At 53.8% G+C, this 12,705-nt stretch overlaps 1 protein-coding gene across 1 annotated transcript in view; it reads right to left on the reverse strand.

Annotated features, from left to right (window-relative positions):
• PRSS12 (serine protease 12) overlaps positions 1-12,705 on the reverse strand; it is a 60,651-nt gene that overhangs the window by 19,051 nt on the left and 28,895 nt on the right. Inside the window, exons 5-8 of the mRNA XM_059695564.1 lie at positions 11,945-12,123; positions 9,931-10,072; positions 5,322-5,518; positions 3,801-3,942 (exon numbers count right to left, since the gene is read on the reverse strand). Of these exons, the coding sequence (XP_059551547.1) occupies positions 3,801-3,942; positions 5,322-5,518; positions 9,931-10,072; positions 11,945-12,123 (660 nt within the window). The remainder of the gene's footprint in view (positions 1-3,800; positions 3,943-5,321; positions 5,519-9,930; positions 10,073-11,944; positions 12,124-12,705) is intronic.

Consider the following 12,705-nt stretch of genomic DNA (forward strand, 5'->3'; position numbering starts at 1 on the left):
CAATCAACTTACAGACTAAAAAGAATGCAGCAGCCCTAACCAGTTTGGCTCAGTGGATAGAGCGTTGGCCTGAGGACTGAAGGGTCCCAGGTTCAATTCCAGTCAAGGGCATGTACCTTGGTTGTGGGCACATCCCCAGTTGGGGGTGTGCTGGAGGCAGCTGATCGATGTTTCTCTCTCATCGATGTTTCTAACTCTCTATCCCTCTCCCTTCCTCTCTGTAAAAAATCAATAAAATATATTTTGAAAAAAAGAATGCAGCATTCAATAAGCAGGAATTAGAGAACATTTTTACTAATAAAAGTGCATGATTAAATGAAGACATTCTCAATGATACAGTGAAATCGAATACATTTTTCTTTGACTTTTTATTTATTTTAAATATATTTTTATTGATTTCAGAGAGGAAGAGAGAGGGGGAGATGGAAACATCAATGATGAGAGAACCATGGATCGGCTGTCTCCTGCACGCCCCACACAGGGATCGAGCTCACAACCCGGGCATGTGCCCTGCCCGGCTGACGTCTGTTTAATAAGTAAGGACTGTGTCATCTGTAGCAAAGAGAGGAGAGACTCCACCCCCCACACCCCCAGTCGGGGTGGCAGTGACGCATAGAGGGAACTTCAAGGAGACAGGAGGCTCTAACATTCACCCTTAACCTGGGTGTCAGGGCTTAGCGGGAATCGATATTCAGATCCTCAAATTCATGCTCAGTCTCCCTAAAAGCTGGTCTTGCTGAAATCAAGACGAACTTCTCTTTCAAAAAGTCCCTTCTCCCCCTCACAAGAGAAAGGCATACCTTTCACCGTCCAGAATCCTACCGTAGCACGTTCCTCCAAGACTTGAGCCTCTAACGTGGCCAAACAGTTCAGAATAGATGATGCAATGGTCCCTTCCTTACTACAAGCACCACAAAGCCAATCCACAGGTCTAATTAAGTGGGGGCTTGAGTCAACTCTTACCTCCTATGTTTAATAATTATTTGTTGTTTTAATCAGTTGTGCACTAGAAATTTAAAAATCCAGAGAGGAACCTGTTAGAAGAATTTGATTTCTCTTTCGTGCACTGTGTGTGTGTGTGTGTGTGTGTGTGTGTGTGTAAGTACACACACATTTTTTAAAGCATAATGAATTCTGTGGGGAAAGCAATTTAAATGACAATTTCAAGGAGAAAAACAAGCTATGTAAAATTTGTGAAGGGCAAAGAAGAGCTCGCTCGTGTATTTTTAAACTCAGTGACAGAATGTCACTCCCTGTGATATTTATATTTCATTGGATGTGATTAAAGAGGGATGTGACCGCTCTATTTTTAAATGTCATGCACAAATACGCCAGGCCTGACACCCTTTGCAGCTACTGAGGTGTGAGATGCAATTAGATATACTTTTTTTCTTTTTGCAAGACAAACAGCTCTCCTCCTGCAGGAAGACATGCACGCACACGGCCTGGGAGCACGCACACGGCCTGGGAGCACGCACACGGCCTGGGAGCACGCACACGGTCTGGGAGCACGCACACGGCCTGGGAGCATACACACGGTCTGGGAGCACACACACGGCCTGGGAACACGCACCTACACTGGATGCACTTGATGTTAGGTCTCTGCCTCAACAGCAAAGGCCCACAGATTCTAAGTTGTGTGAAGGGAGACGGCGCGAATAATCGTGCAGTTCCGGAAGAATGCTGCATGGAGGCCTGTGCTAAGGGCCTGGCAGGAAGTTCAAAGGGGATGGTCGTCCTTCTGCCTCGGGCTGTTTAGTCCACCTTGGCGCGTGAGCGGACGTCAGCACCTCCCTCTCAGCCTCGAGACCGTGTGCCCTGTGCTGGGCCTCCAGACATCACGTGACCCCTCAGGGAATAAGGCGCTGGCTTGCTGGTGACTGTCAGCGCGTCGAGGTGAGGTACCACCACCTTTCCTGGTCCATCACTTCGGTTCTGTCTCTCCCATGAAGGAAGTGCATTTTAATGCTATTTGGACTCTCAGTGCTTCCCAGGACCCACCCTCCACTAGCACAGAGCTGGCTCGGGACCGGCCTCGGGACTTCTTACCAAGAAGGCCCACGCCTTGGAAGCTGTAAGGCTTTCTTGATTGGTGTCTACAAACGGAGACTTTTAACAATTCAAACACAGGGAGACGACCCCTGCTCTGGTCACAACCCGGTCACCATTCTGTGCGTGTTCTCCCAGGAAACCCCACTTCCTAGTGGGAAGGCATTAAAACGCTCAAGTGCATTCACAGAGCAAATACCTAAATGATTCTCATTTAAATACTATTTGATGGGAAAGTGTGGATTATGCACTAGAAGGTGATTATTCAATTTGTTATATAGGAACATTAAATTACTCTTTTACTTACTAAGGGACTTTATTAAAAAAACAATTACAAAGTAAAATATTCTTTCAATGCTTTTCCTGATCATTGTTACAGGAACACTATGGGAAATTGCTGCAGACGTTCACTAGTGTTCATTAATCTGGACTATTTCTCACTTCAGTTCACCATTAGCGTTGAACGTAGAATGGACTAAGTCAGTGGTTCTCAATCTTGGCTGCACATTAGAAACACCTGGGAATCTTTTTAAAACCCTGATTTCTGGGCCTCATCCTCCGGAAATTCTGTTTCTTTGTTACTAATGTTGTGGCTCCACCCCATCACAAAGAAACAGAATTTCCGGAGGGTGAGGCCCAGAAATCAGGATTTTAAGAAGATTCCCAGGTGATTCTGATGTGCAGCCCAGGGTGAGAACCACTGGACTAAGTGATGGTAAGTAAAAAGCAATGACAAACGGAGATGGACGTGAAAATGCATGATGGGTGTGCACGGGGACTTCTTCCTTCCTTAACTGTGACTCCAACACATGTGAGGATCAAACCTGGCCTTTCCCTGCATAGTTCAAACGTACTATGAGATTTCCTGGATCGTGTCTACAGAAAAACTGAAGTATGGCCCTAGCCAGTGTGGCTCAGTGGTTGGGCATCATCCTGCCGGCTGGTGAGGGCCGTGTGATCACTGGGGCTGGGGCTGAGCGGATCCTGGGAGCCTGGGAGCCCGTGGACGCTCCCGCACACGCACACAGCCCCTGCGCTCAGGAGAGCTGGGCGCCAGCGTGGGCCATCGAGGCAGTGAACGTGTGCACAGAGACAGCACAGGGAAGGCAAAGACAAAGGCAGCTGGAGACGGCCCAGGCTGGCCACCTGCAAGCCCAGGAGCCGGACGAAGGCCTTAGTCCAGAAGCACAGGGCTCGCTGTCCATGCGTTTACAGAGCGTCACTGCCCCGTACACTGAGAGCCACTCACTGTCACTAACTCCACAGCCTCTCACAGCGACCGCACGAGACAGACACCACGCAGGATGGGCTGCTTAGCCCCTGCTGGCAGAGCAGTATATGGAGTCGAGTTATTACACAACTAGAGGCCCAGTGCACGAAATTTGTGCACAGGTAGGGCCTCTAGTGGCTGCCGGCTGCCAGCTGGGGCCTCCCTTCGTTCTGCGCTGCCCCCTGGTGGTCAGCACACATTGAACTCCCAGCCGGTTGGTTGAACTCCCAAGGAGACACTTTGCATATTAGGCTTTTATATATAGAAAGAGATTTGTTATTAAATAAAAGCTACATGTGTATGTGACATATTGTATGTCTCTTGTGAGAAGACAGAAAATTTTAAACACTCTACTTAGTATTCTTTACAATTCGGAATGAGATCATGTAAATTAATTTTCAAGAAATAACTCGCTGGAACGAGGCTTTAAAGACTCAGAAGTGTCCCTGAAGTACCCAGCCGAGTAACCAGGCTCCCTTACCTGTAGCCGAGCTGCCGGCAGGTCACAGCCGCGTCCCGGTCAGTCCAGCCATCGTCACAGATGGTTCCCCACTGGCCCTGGAGGAAAACCTCCACGCGCCCCTCTCTCTCATTTTCTCCGTCCACCAGCCTGATGGGAAAACCTAGGGCATGACCCGAAAGTATTAGGAAACCAAACATGCAATGGAACAGACGCAGGAGACTTCCCCAAACGTAACTTGTTCTCTTTTTTAAAAAAAATGTATTTCTGTATTGATTTCAGAGAGGGAGAGAGAAGGAGAGAGAGACAGAAACATCAATGATGAGAGAGAATCATTGATCGGCTGCCTCCTGCACACCCCCCACTGGGGAGCAAGCCGCAACCCAGGCATGTGCCCTTGGCCGGAATCGAACCTGGGACCCTTCAGTCTGCAGGCTGATGCCCTATCCACTGAGCCGCTGGGCAATGGAGAGAGAGAAGGGACAACAAAAACTCTCCCCTTCGGCCTGATCTTTTGAAGCTGGGAGGCCACTGCTCAGTGCTGCAGTCCCAGCACCTGGAACGGCCAGCAGGGGGAGGGCAGGCACCAGCTGCTGGGGAAGGAGGGAGGGAGGGGGGGGAGACTGTAAAGGTGAGGCTCAGTGGTTGAGTGCCAACCTAGGAACCAGGAGGTCACGGTTTGATTCCTGGTCTGGGTACACGCCCGGGTTGCGGGCTCGATCCCCAGTGTGAGGAGGCAGCTGAACCAGGCTTCTCTCTCATCATTGATGCTTCTATCTAACCCTTCCTCTCTGAAATCAATATAAATATATATATATTTAAAAAATAAAATAATAAAATAAAGTCGCGCCTGATTTTATTGCCACTGACTCCCACTAGTGAATAGCAGGACACTCACTTGGAGCTGTGTTATTTCGTTCCTGTTCTCTCTCTCACCTGGAACAGCCACGCTAAGACCTTCCGGGCATAAACAGACACGCGGGCGGGCGGCTGAGAGAGTGCCCAGCCTGGGAGACAGCAGCCCCCGTGCGCAGGAGGGAGCGAGCGGGGAACAGAGGAAAGAGACACCTGGAGCATGGGCTCTGAGGGCGCAGGAGGGCGCCGCGCCGCCCCTGCCAGACCGGAGGGGCAGGGGGCCCAGGATGGCACCGTCAGGTCCAACGAGGCAAAGCCGTGCACCTTGACCACCTACGTGCCCAGCACGGTGAGCCGGGGAGCACAGTCCTGCGTTTTACAGCATGAAGCTCCAGCTCCCCGTCTCAGGGCAGGAGGACGCCCCGGGGCCGGCGCAGCCACGGGTAAGAGTGAGCAGCGCTGGTCATCAGCGCTCTGTGACCCGGCAGGAGAGGGCGCGTTTAGGAGGAGACTTGGCCCTGGGCAAAGGAACGTAACTGAGGAGCGGACATTTACAGTGTTGGTGGGAAGACTCAGAAGACTGAAATGGAAATGACTGACCGTGAGACATGCAGGAGACAGTGAAAGGCTCAGACGAGGACCGTCCCCTGCGCCTGGGACAGACAGCGGCAGCGGCTGTGTCCTCACCCAGAGACGGCCGGTGTCCCTCGCCGCGCGGGGCACAGGCCACGCCCACGTCCTCGCGGTGGCTGCAGTCGTGGCGCCCCCACGGGGGCCGGGAGCACTGCAGGAGGCTGGTCTCCTGCCCGGAGCAGCTGACCTCGTCCAGCCAGATGGGCCCGGTGCTCTCCCCGAAGGGGCTGGCGGGGGCCTGCTTGCCGTACCTGCACAGCGAGACAGACACACGTGGGGGGCTTCGCCTGTCCCCGCCCCCCCCCACGGGAAGCCAGCAGCCGGCCAGGTGTCCTGACCAGAGGACACGGCTCCTGACAACTCCGCACAGAGCACTGTCCGCGCCTCACACGTGCCACCCTCGTGCGGGCGCTGGCTGGCGCGGTGCAGCTAACGGGCCACCACCTTTCCCCCTGCCCGTTCTTGGGTTTGGTCTGCCCTTTAACCCGCCAGCTGAGAGAACGCGGACCAAGAGCTAACCCTCGGGTTCCTGGCCAGGCAGAGCACTGGGCCCGGAGCCGAGACCGCCGGCCCCACGTGGGCCTCTGACCAGCCTCTGAGCTCCTGGGTCCCACCAGCTTTGCCGGCCCCTCTGGTCTCCTCTCCCCGAGAAGGAAAAGTGGGAGCAGCTCAGCGACTCCCCAGCTCCGTGCCCATCAACATCAGGGCACTGGCCACGTTCCCTGAGGGCACAGGAACTTGATCTTTTAAGCTTTTATGGAGGACACTTGCGTCCCAGCTGACTGTACCTGCGACCCTGCACCGCTGAGACCTGACGCTCCAATAGCCGCTCCGGCACTGGCACCGGCAACTAGCTCCGCCTGCGCTCAGGCGCCTCCCGCAGCGCTTCCTCTCGCTCTGCAAAGCGCCAGCCGCCGGAAGTCACCCGCTGAAGCTGGCCAAGTGCTCCCGGCCCCGAGTCCATGTGATTAAACTCCCTCGCACAGGGACGGCCCTGAGTCCGTGTGATTAAACTCACTCGCACAGGGACGGCCCTGAGTCCGTGTGATTAAACTCACTCGCACAGGCACGGCCCTGAGTCCGTGTGATTAAACTCACTCGCACAGGGACGGCCCTGAGCCCGTGTGATTGAACTCACTCGCACAGGCACGGCCCTGAGTCCGTGTGATTAAACTCACTCGCACAGGCACGGCCCTGAGTCTGTGTGATTAAACTCACTCGCACAGGCACGGCCCTGAGTCCGTGTGATTAAACTCCCTCGCACAGGCACGGCCCTGAGTCCATGTGATTGAACTCACTCGCACAGGGACGGCCCTGAGTCCGTGTGATTAAACTCCCTCGCACAGGCACGGCCCTGAGTCCATGTGATTAAACTCACTCGGACAGGGACGGCCCTGAGTCCGTGTGATTAAACTCACTCGCACAGGGACGGCCCTGAGTCCGTGTGATTAAACTCACTCGCACAGGGACGGCCCCGAGTCCGTGTGATTAAACTCACTCGGACAGGGACGGCCCCGAGTCCGTGTGATTAAACTCACTCGGACAGGGACGGCCCTGAGTCCGTGTGATTAAACTCACTCGGACAGGGACGGCCCTGAGTCCGTGTGATTAAACTCACTCGGACAGGGACGGCCCTGAGTCCGTGTGATTGAACTCACTCGCACGGGCACGGCCCTGAGTCCGTGTGATTAAACTCACTCTCACAGGCACGGCCCTGAGTCCGTGTGATTAAACTCACTCGCACAGGGACGGCCCTGAGTCCGTGTGATTAAACTCACTCGCACAGGCACGGCCCTGAGTCCGTGTGATTAAACTCACTCGCACAGGCACGGCCCTGAGTCCATGTGATTAAACTCACTCGCACAGGGACGGCCCTGAGTCCGTGTGATTAAACTCACTCGGACAGGGACGGCCCTGAGTCCGTGTGATTAAACTCAACTCGCACAGGCACGGCCCTGAGTCCATGTGATTAAACTCACTCGCACAGGCACGGCCCTGAGTCCATGTGATTAAACTCACTTGCACAGGCACGGCCCTGAGTCCGTGTGATTAAACTCCCTCGCACAGGGACGGCCCTGAGTCCGTGTGATTAAACTCACTCGCACAGGCACGGCCCTGAGTCCATGTGATTAAACTCACTCGCACAGGGACGGCCCTGAGTCCGTGTGATTAAACTCACTCGGACAGGGACGGCCCTGAGTCCGTGTGATTAAACTCACTCGGACAGGGACGGCCCTGAGTCCGTGTGATTAAACTCACTCGCACAGGGACGGCCCTGAGTCCGTGTGATTAAACTCACTCGCACAGGCACGGCCCTGAGTCCGTGTGATTAAACTCACTCGCACAGGGACGGCCCTGAGTCCGTGTGATTAAACTCACTCGCACAGGCACGGCCCTGAGTCCGTGTGATTAAACTCACTCGGACAGGGACGGCCCTGAGTCCGTGTGATTGAACTCACTCGCACGGGCACGGCCCTGAGTCCGTGTGATTAAACTCACTCGCACAGGCACGGCCCTGAGTCCGTGTGATTAAACTCACTCGCACAGGGATGGCCCTGAGTCCGTGTGATTAAACTCACTCGCACAGGGACGGCCCTGAGTCCGTGTGATTAAACTCACTCGCACAGGGACGGCCCTGAGTCCGTGTGATTGAACTCACTCGCACGGGCACGTGGGCATTCTGTACCGAGAACACGAAGACACTTCTCCGTGTGGCACGAGTCGCCCTCAGCCTCTCCCTGTGCACTCAGCCATCGCATGTGCTTAACAGGAACAGCAACGAACAAACTAAAAAATGAAACTCTCAGTGACTCATCTAAGACCTCCTAATGGGCCGACTCGTCAAGGCTGGGCTAGGAAAGAAATGGGCCTAAGTCTCGTCTCACTGTCACTGCCCACAGACACCGCCCTCCCACCAGGTGCGCCCACCCGATCACCCGGTCCACAGCAGCCACACCACAGGCCCGTGTACACAGAGAAGCCCGGCCCAACGCTGCTCAGACCCTGACCAGTATTTCCTTCCAACGATTCCCAGGCAAACTGCAGGACGCAGAGCACACACGCCAATTCCAACAGTCATCCAGAACTTTCACAAATGCCAGTGAGAACATTTTAGAACGCTGTAGGTGCAAAACCCAAAAACCAAAACAACCTAAATGGATTTGTGAAACAAAATAAATAAAGTAAGGGGAGCCCCAGCTGGTTTTGCCCCATGGATAGAGTGTCGGCCTGCAGACTAAAAGGTCTGGGGTTTGATTCCGGTCAAGGGCACACGCCCATGTTGTGGGCTCGATCCCCAGTGGGGGGGGGGGGGGTGCAGGAGGCAGCGGATCAATGATTCTCATCATTGATGTTTCTACCTCTTCCTCTCTCCCTCTCTGAAATCAATAAGAATATATTTTTTAAGGAAATATGGAGAAAAAAATCAGTGTCACTTGTTTACCCTAATAAAGAAAAATATAAAATAGCAAATAGAAGTTTTTATGAATCTTTCTAAATCTATGAAAATGACAGATAGCCCTCAGTCTAACAAATCACCCTGGAGATGAAATGACATTTATTAAGTACTCTCATTCGTTAAATATGATTATTTATTTGGCTGGTATGTCATGCCTCTTGACCTAATAACTACAGCCATCATGCCCACAAAAATATTGGGCAACAACATGTATTGATAGTATGATGGCAGTATTTATAACAGAAAAGACTAACCTAAATGTTAAACAAATCATGGCATACGCATGCAGTGGAAACTATGCTGTCACTAAAAATTATGACTATGTAGTAAAATAATGGTGAAAACGTGGATGGAAAAAGCCCATGCCCGCTGCTAGGACGATTATAAAGTTACACATGCAAGTTATGCTGATGACTTGTAGCTGCACTGATATAGGAGTGGGAACATTATGGGCACTTTTGATTTTCTTCTTCAAACTTGCTAGTATTTTACATTACTTTCACAAATTAAAAAAATACGTATCCACCGTGGCCATGCCTGGCCTGAATGAAAGTATATTTTAAGTTTAATGCTTATTTGCAGTTAGCTCTGTCCTGAGCTGCAGTGAAACGATTTCGCCAGATTTCAGCACGACCGACGGGAACCTGGACAAGAGGACAGACGGGCCCATGAGCCCAGTGAGGCGCCGTCTGCGGGACTCCCGCCTCCTGCCCTGGAGTGCATTGTGGCGGGGGCACCAAGCATGTCGCCCAAGTGTGACACCAGCTTTCACAGGGAGGTCGAGGGTCAGCTCCCAAGGCCACCTCATGACAAGGAGGCTGTTTTCTCGATGAACGTGGGCCCTGTCCTCGCATTCTGAGAAAGGGAGGCAGTGACGTCAGAGCTGGCGGCATCCGCGCAGGGGGCGCAGGTGACACCGGGCACCCACAGCGCACGGCCGACTCGAACAGACACCACGGGACAGGAAGCCACCGCCTCTAAGCCACCATCCCAGGAAAGGCCGCGCAGGGAGGTGGGGGAGACCAACAGCAAGACACGGCTATTTGTCAGCAGGGAAAATGTCCCTGTCTCTATTTCCTGCTGCAGGGACAGGCCCGGGGGGCAGGCCGGGGGGAGAACGTGCATTCCTGGGGCGGGAGTCACGAGCAAGGACTTCAATCGGCTTACACAGACGCGGCCGCGGGGACACGCGTCACCGGGCCTCACCTGAACCCCAGCTGCCGGCACGCCACGTGCGTGTTCAGCTCCGTCCAGCCGTCGTCACAGACCGTCCCCCACTGGCCCCTGTGGTACACCTCCAGGCGGCCCTCGTGGCTGTCCTTCCCCCCTGCGAGTCTGAGGACGCCGTCTGTGAGGAGAAGGAGACACACACATGAGCAAACAATTCTCAGAAAAGAGCAAAACGACGTCTCATGTCACTAGAAGCATCGCCAGGGGCAGGTCTCCCTGACTCCAGGCCCCGAGGCCGCTGGGTGTCTCCAAGCACGACACACGCATCCCTGTCGTCCCTGCTCATCTGCGCTCTCGCTCTGAGCAGGAAACATGCTGATGTAATTCCGTGGTAGCTGTTCAGGTTTCTCTGAATTAAATATTTGGGAAATGCCTGAGGCTTCAACTGCCTGAGGTCTGAGCAGTATTTGTCACGTAAACTTCAAAAGTAAGAAAACTAGTAACTTGGAAATAGTTCACAACTTTAGCTGCAAGGGGAGAAATTAAAACATGGAGCCCGGACATGACTGCGGCCGGAGAGGAGGCTCCCGGTGGTGCACTGGCTGCCGCAGGCGCCGGGGGCCTCAGGCCTGGCACAGGGCGCGCCTCCGGGCGCCTCCTCATCACCCAGATTTGAATTTGAACCTTATAAACTCAACGAGTGTTAATTCCCAGAGAACCCTGCAACTACGTTCTAAGCAGATTCACAACACGATAAATGTATCCCCAGAAAGTAGACTGAAAAGCCATTGCCACCCAAAATAATCCAAATACTGTCCCAAATGGAACATACAAATAATCTTGGGCAAAAGTCACACTTTTCATGAATCTCGGATCTTTTAAAGCACAAGCATGTCTCTTAGAAGGACCTAGTGTAACACTACAGTCCGCCCAGCGCTGCGGCCTCGCGGCCACACCACAGGCTGGCCGCGCGGACAGGCAGGCGCCCCGGCTCGGCCTCGGCCGAATGCTGTGCTCCTACTGTGCTCAGTAAACGTGTTGTTCTGCTGATGAAAACAACAGTGTGCACAGACCTTGGTAATGAAAAACTGTAACTTCAGCACTTCGTAGGCCCTAAGGTTTTTTTAAAGTTTCTTTTAAACACAGTTTAAAACCCCACATTTTCGAACTTTTTACTATAGACACAGTGGCTCTGTGATGACCTGCCTTCCCTTGGTGTGCACATCCCTCTTCTGCCCCCAGACGTGTAAGTGCGTGTGTGCGTGCGTGTGTGTGTGCATGTGTGTGTGTGCGTGTATACACGCCTCAGCCCTCCAGCACGCCCTTCTCTGGCACGTGGTGTGGCGGACGCAGCGCTGTGGTCTGGCGCGGTCTGACAGTGGAGCACACCACGGTGGCCCTGGTTGCTTTGACGGTGCTGGCTCAGGACCCCACCATGCAGTTCCACCAGCTGCAAGCACATTCTGAGAGTCGATACAGGTTCAGAGAGGAATGGACTAGAGGTCTGATACCCAAAATGCGACGTTCACCACTGCACGCGACTTTCATTATTGGGGACAACTAGTATATAAGGAAACAAAGTCATATTTTGCAACAAAATCATATATTCTGACCTAGCTTTACAGGACTGAATACCCTTTATTTTTTAAATATGTTTTTATTGATTTTTAGAGAGAGAGGAAGGAATTGGGAGAGATAAAAACATCGATGAGAAACATCATCGATCGGCTGCCTCCCGCACGCCCCCCACTGGGGATCAAGCCCACAACCCAGGCCTGTGCCCTGACTGGGAATCGAACTGGTGACCTCTGGGTTCATGGGTTGATACTCAGCCACTGAGCCACGCCAGCCGGGCAGCACTGTATACTCTCCCAGTGAAAACTCAGCAATGTCTATAGGTAAGGGGATAGCGTTTTAGCAGACCATTTCTGTTAGGTTTTGTTGGGCGTGTTTACTTTTATGCTCAGTTAGTAAGACTACCTACACTGAGACAAAGCAAGGAGCAGCCCACAGGAGCTGGGCCGGAGCTGCCGGGGCCGGGGAAGCCTACCCGTCAGAGGGGTGCAGGACACCCCGGCGTCCTCTCCGTGGCCACAGTTGTGCTCGCCCCAGGAGCCCTTCGGACACTCCTCGATGGCCAGCTCGTTGCCGGTGCAGCGCACCTCGTCCAGCAGCACCGGGCCGGACCCCGCCCCGAAGTAGGCCCGCGTCCAGGCTCTGGCGACGCCACTGGCAGGACAAGAAGTGCGTTAGACACGGAGGGTCTGACGTCCTGCGGCTCCTGGTGGAAGTTTAACGGGATGAGCCCACACTCCCTCGTCAGCGCTCCGCAGTCGCCCACGCCCTTCCGCACCGTGGTCGCTGCGCTTTACGTTCTTGGCCGTGACAAGTGCTCCCAAGGCCCTGGCCGTGCACAACAGCCTCTCCTTTCAGAGGACGGCACCTGGGTGTTGGCGCGCAGGCCGTCCTCCCGGAGGACGACGCCCGCTTGCTTATTTGTTGTAAAATACACGTAACATAAACCTACCATTTCGAGCGTTTTTAAGTGTGCACTTCAGTGGCATTAACACATGCACACTGTGCAAGGTCACACCATTGTCTGCAGACCCTGCCAGCATCCCGCGCGGACTCCCACCATCTCCGAGCAGCAGGGCTGGCCAGCGGCCCTGGGGGAAGTGCCATGGCCCCTCCTCCCGCTGACCCAGGCTGGGCGCGGCTGCAGTCCTGACACTATCGGGGCCCTCAGCGGCCAAAGGAGAGGGAACTGCGAGGAGGAGGAGGAGGAGCCTGGGCCCAGGACTGCGGATTTGG

This window comes from Myotis daubentonii, chromosome 5, assembly GCF_963259705.1.
Source record: "Myotis daubentonii chromosome 5, mMyoDau2.1, whole genome shotgun sequence".
NCBI lineage: Eukaryota > Metazoa > Chordata > Mammalia > Chiroptera > Vespertilionidae > Myotis > Myotis daubentonii.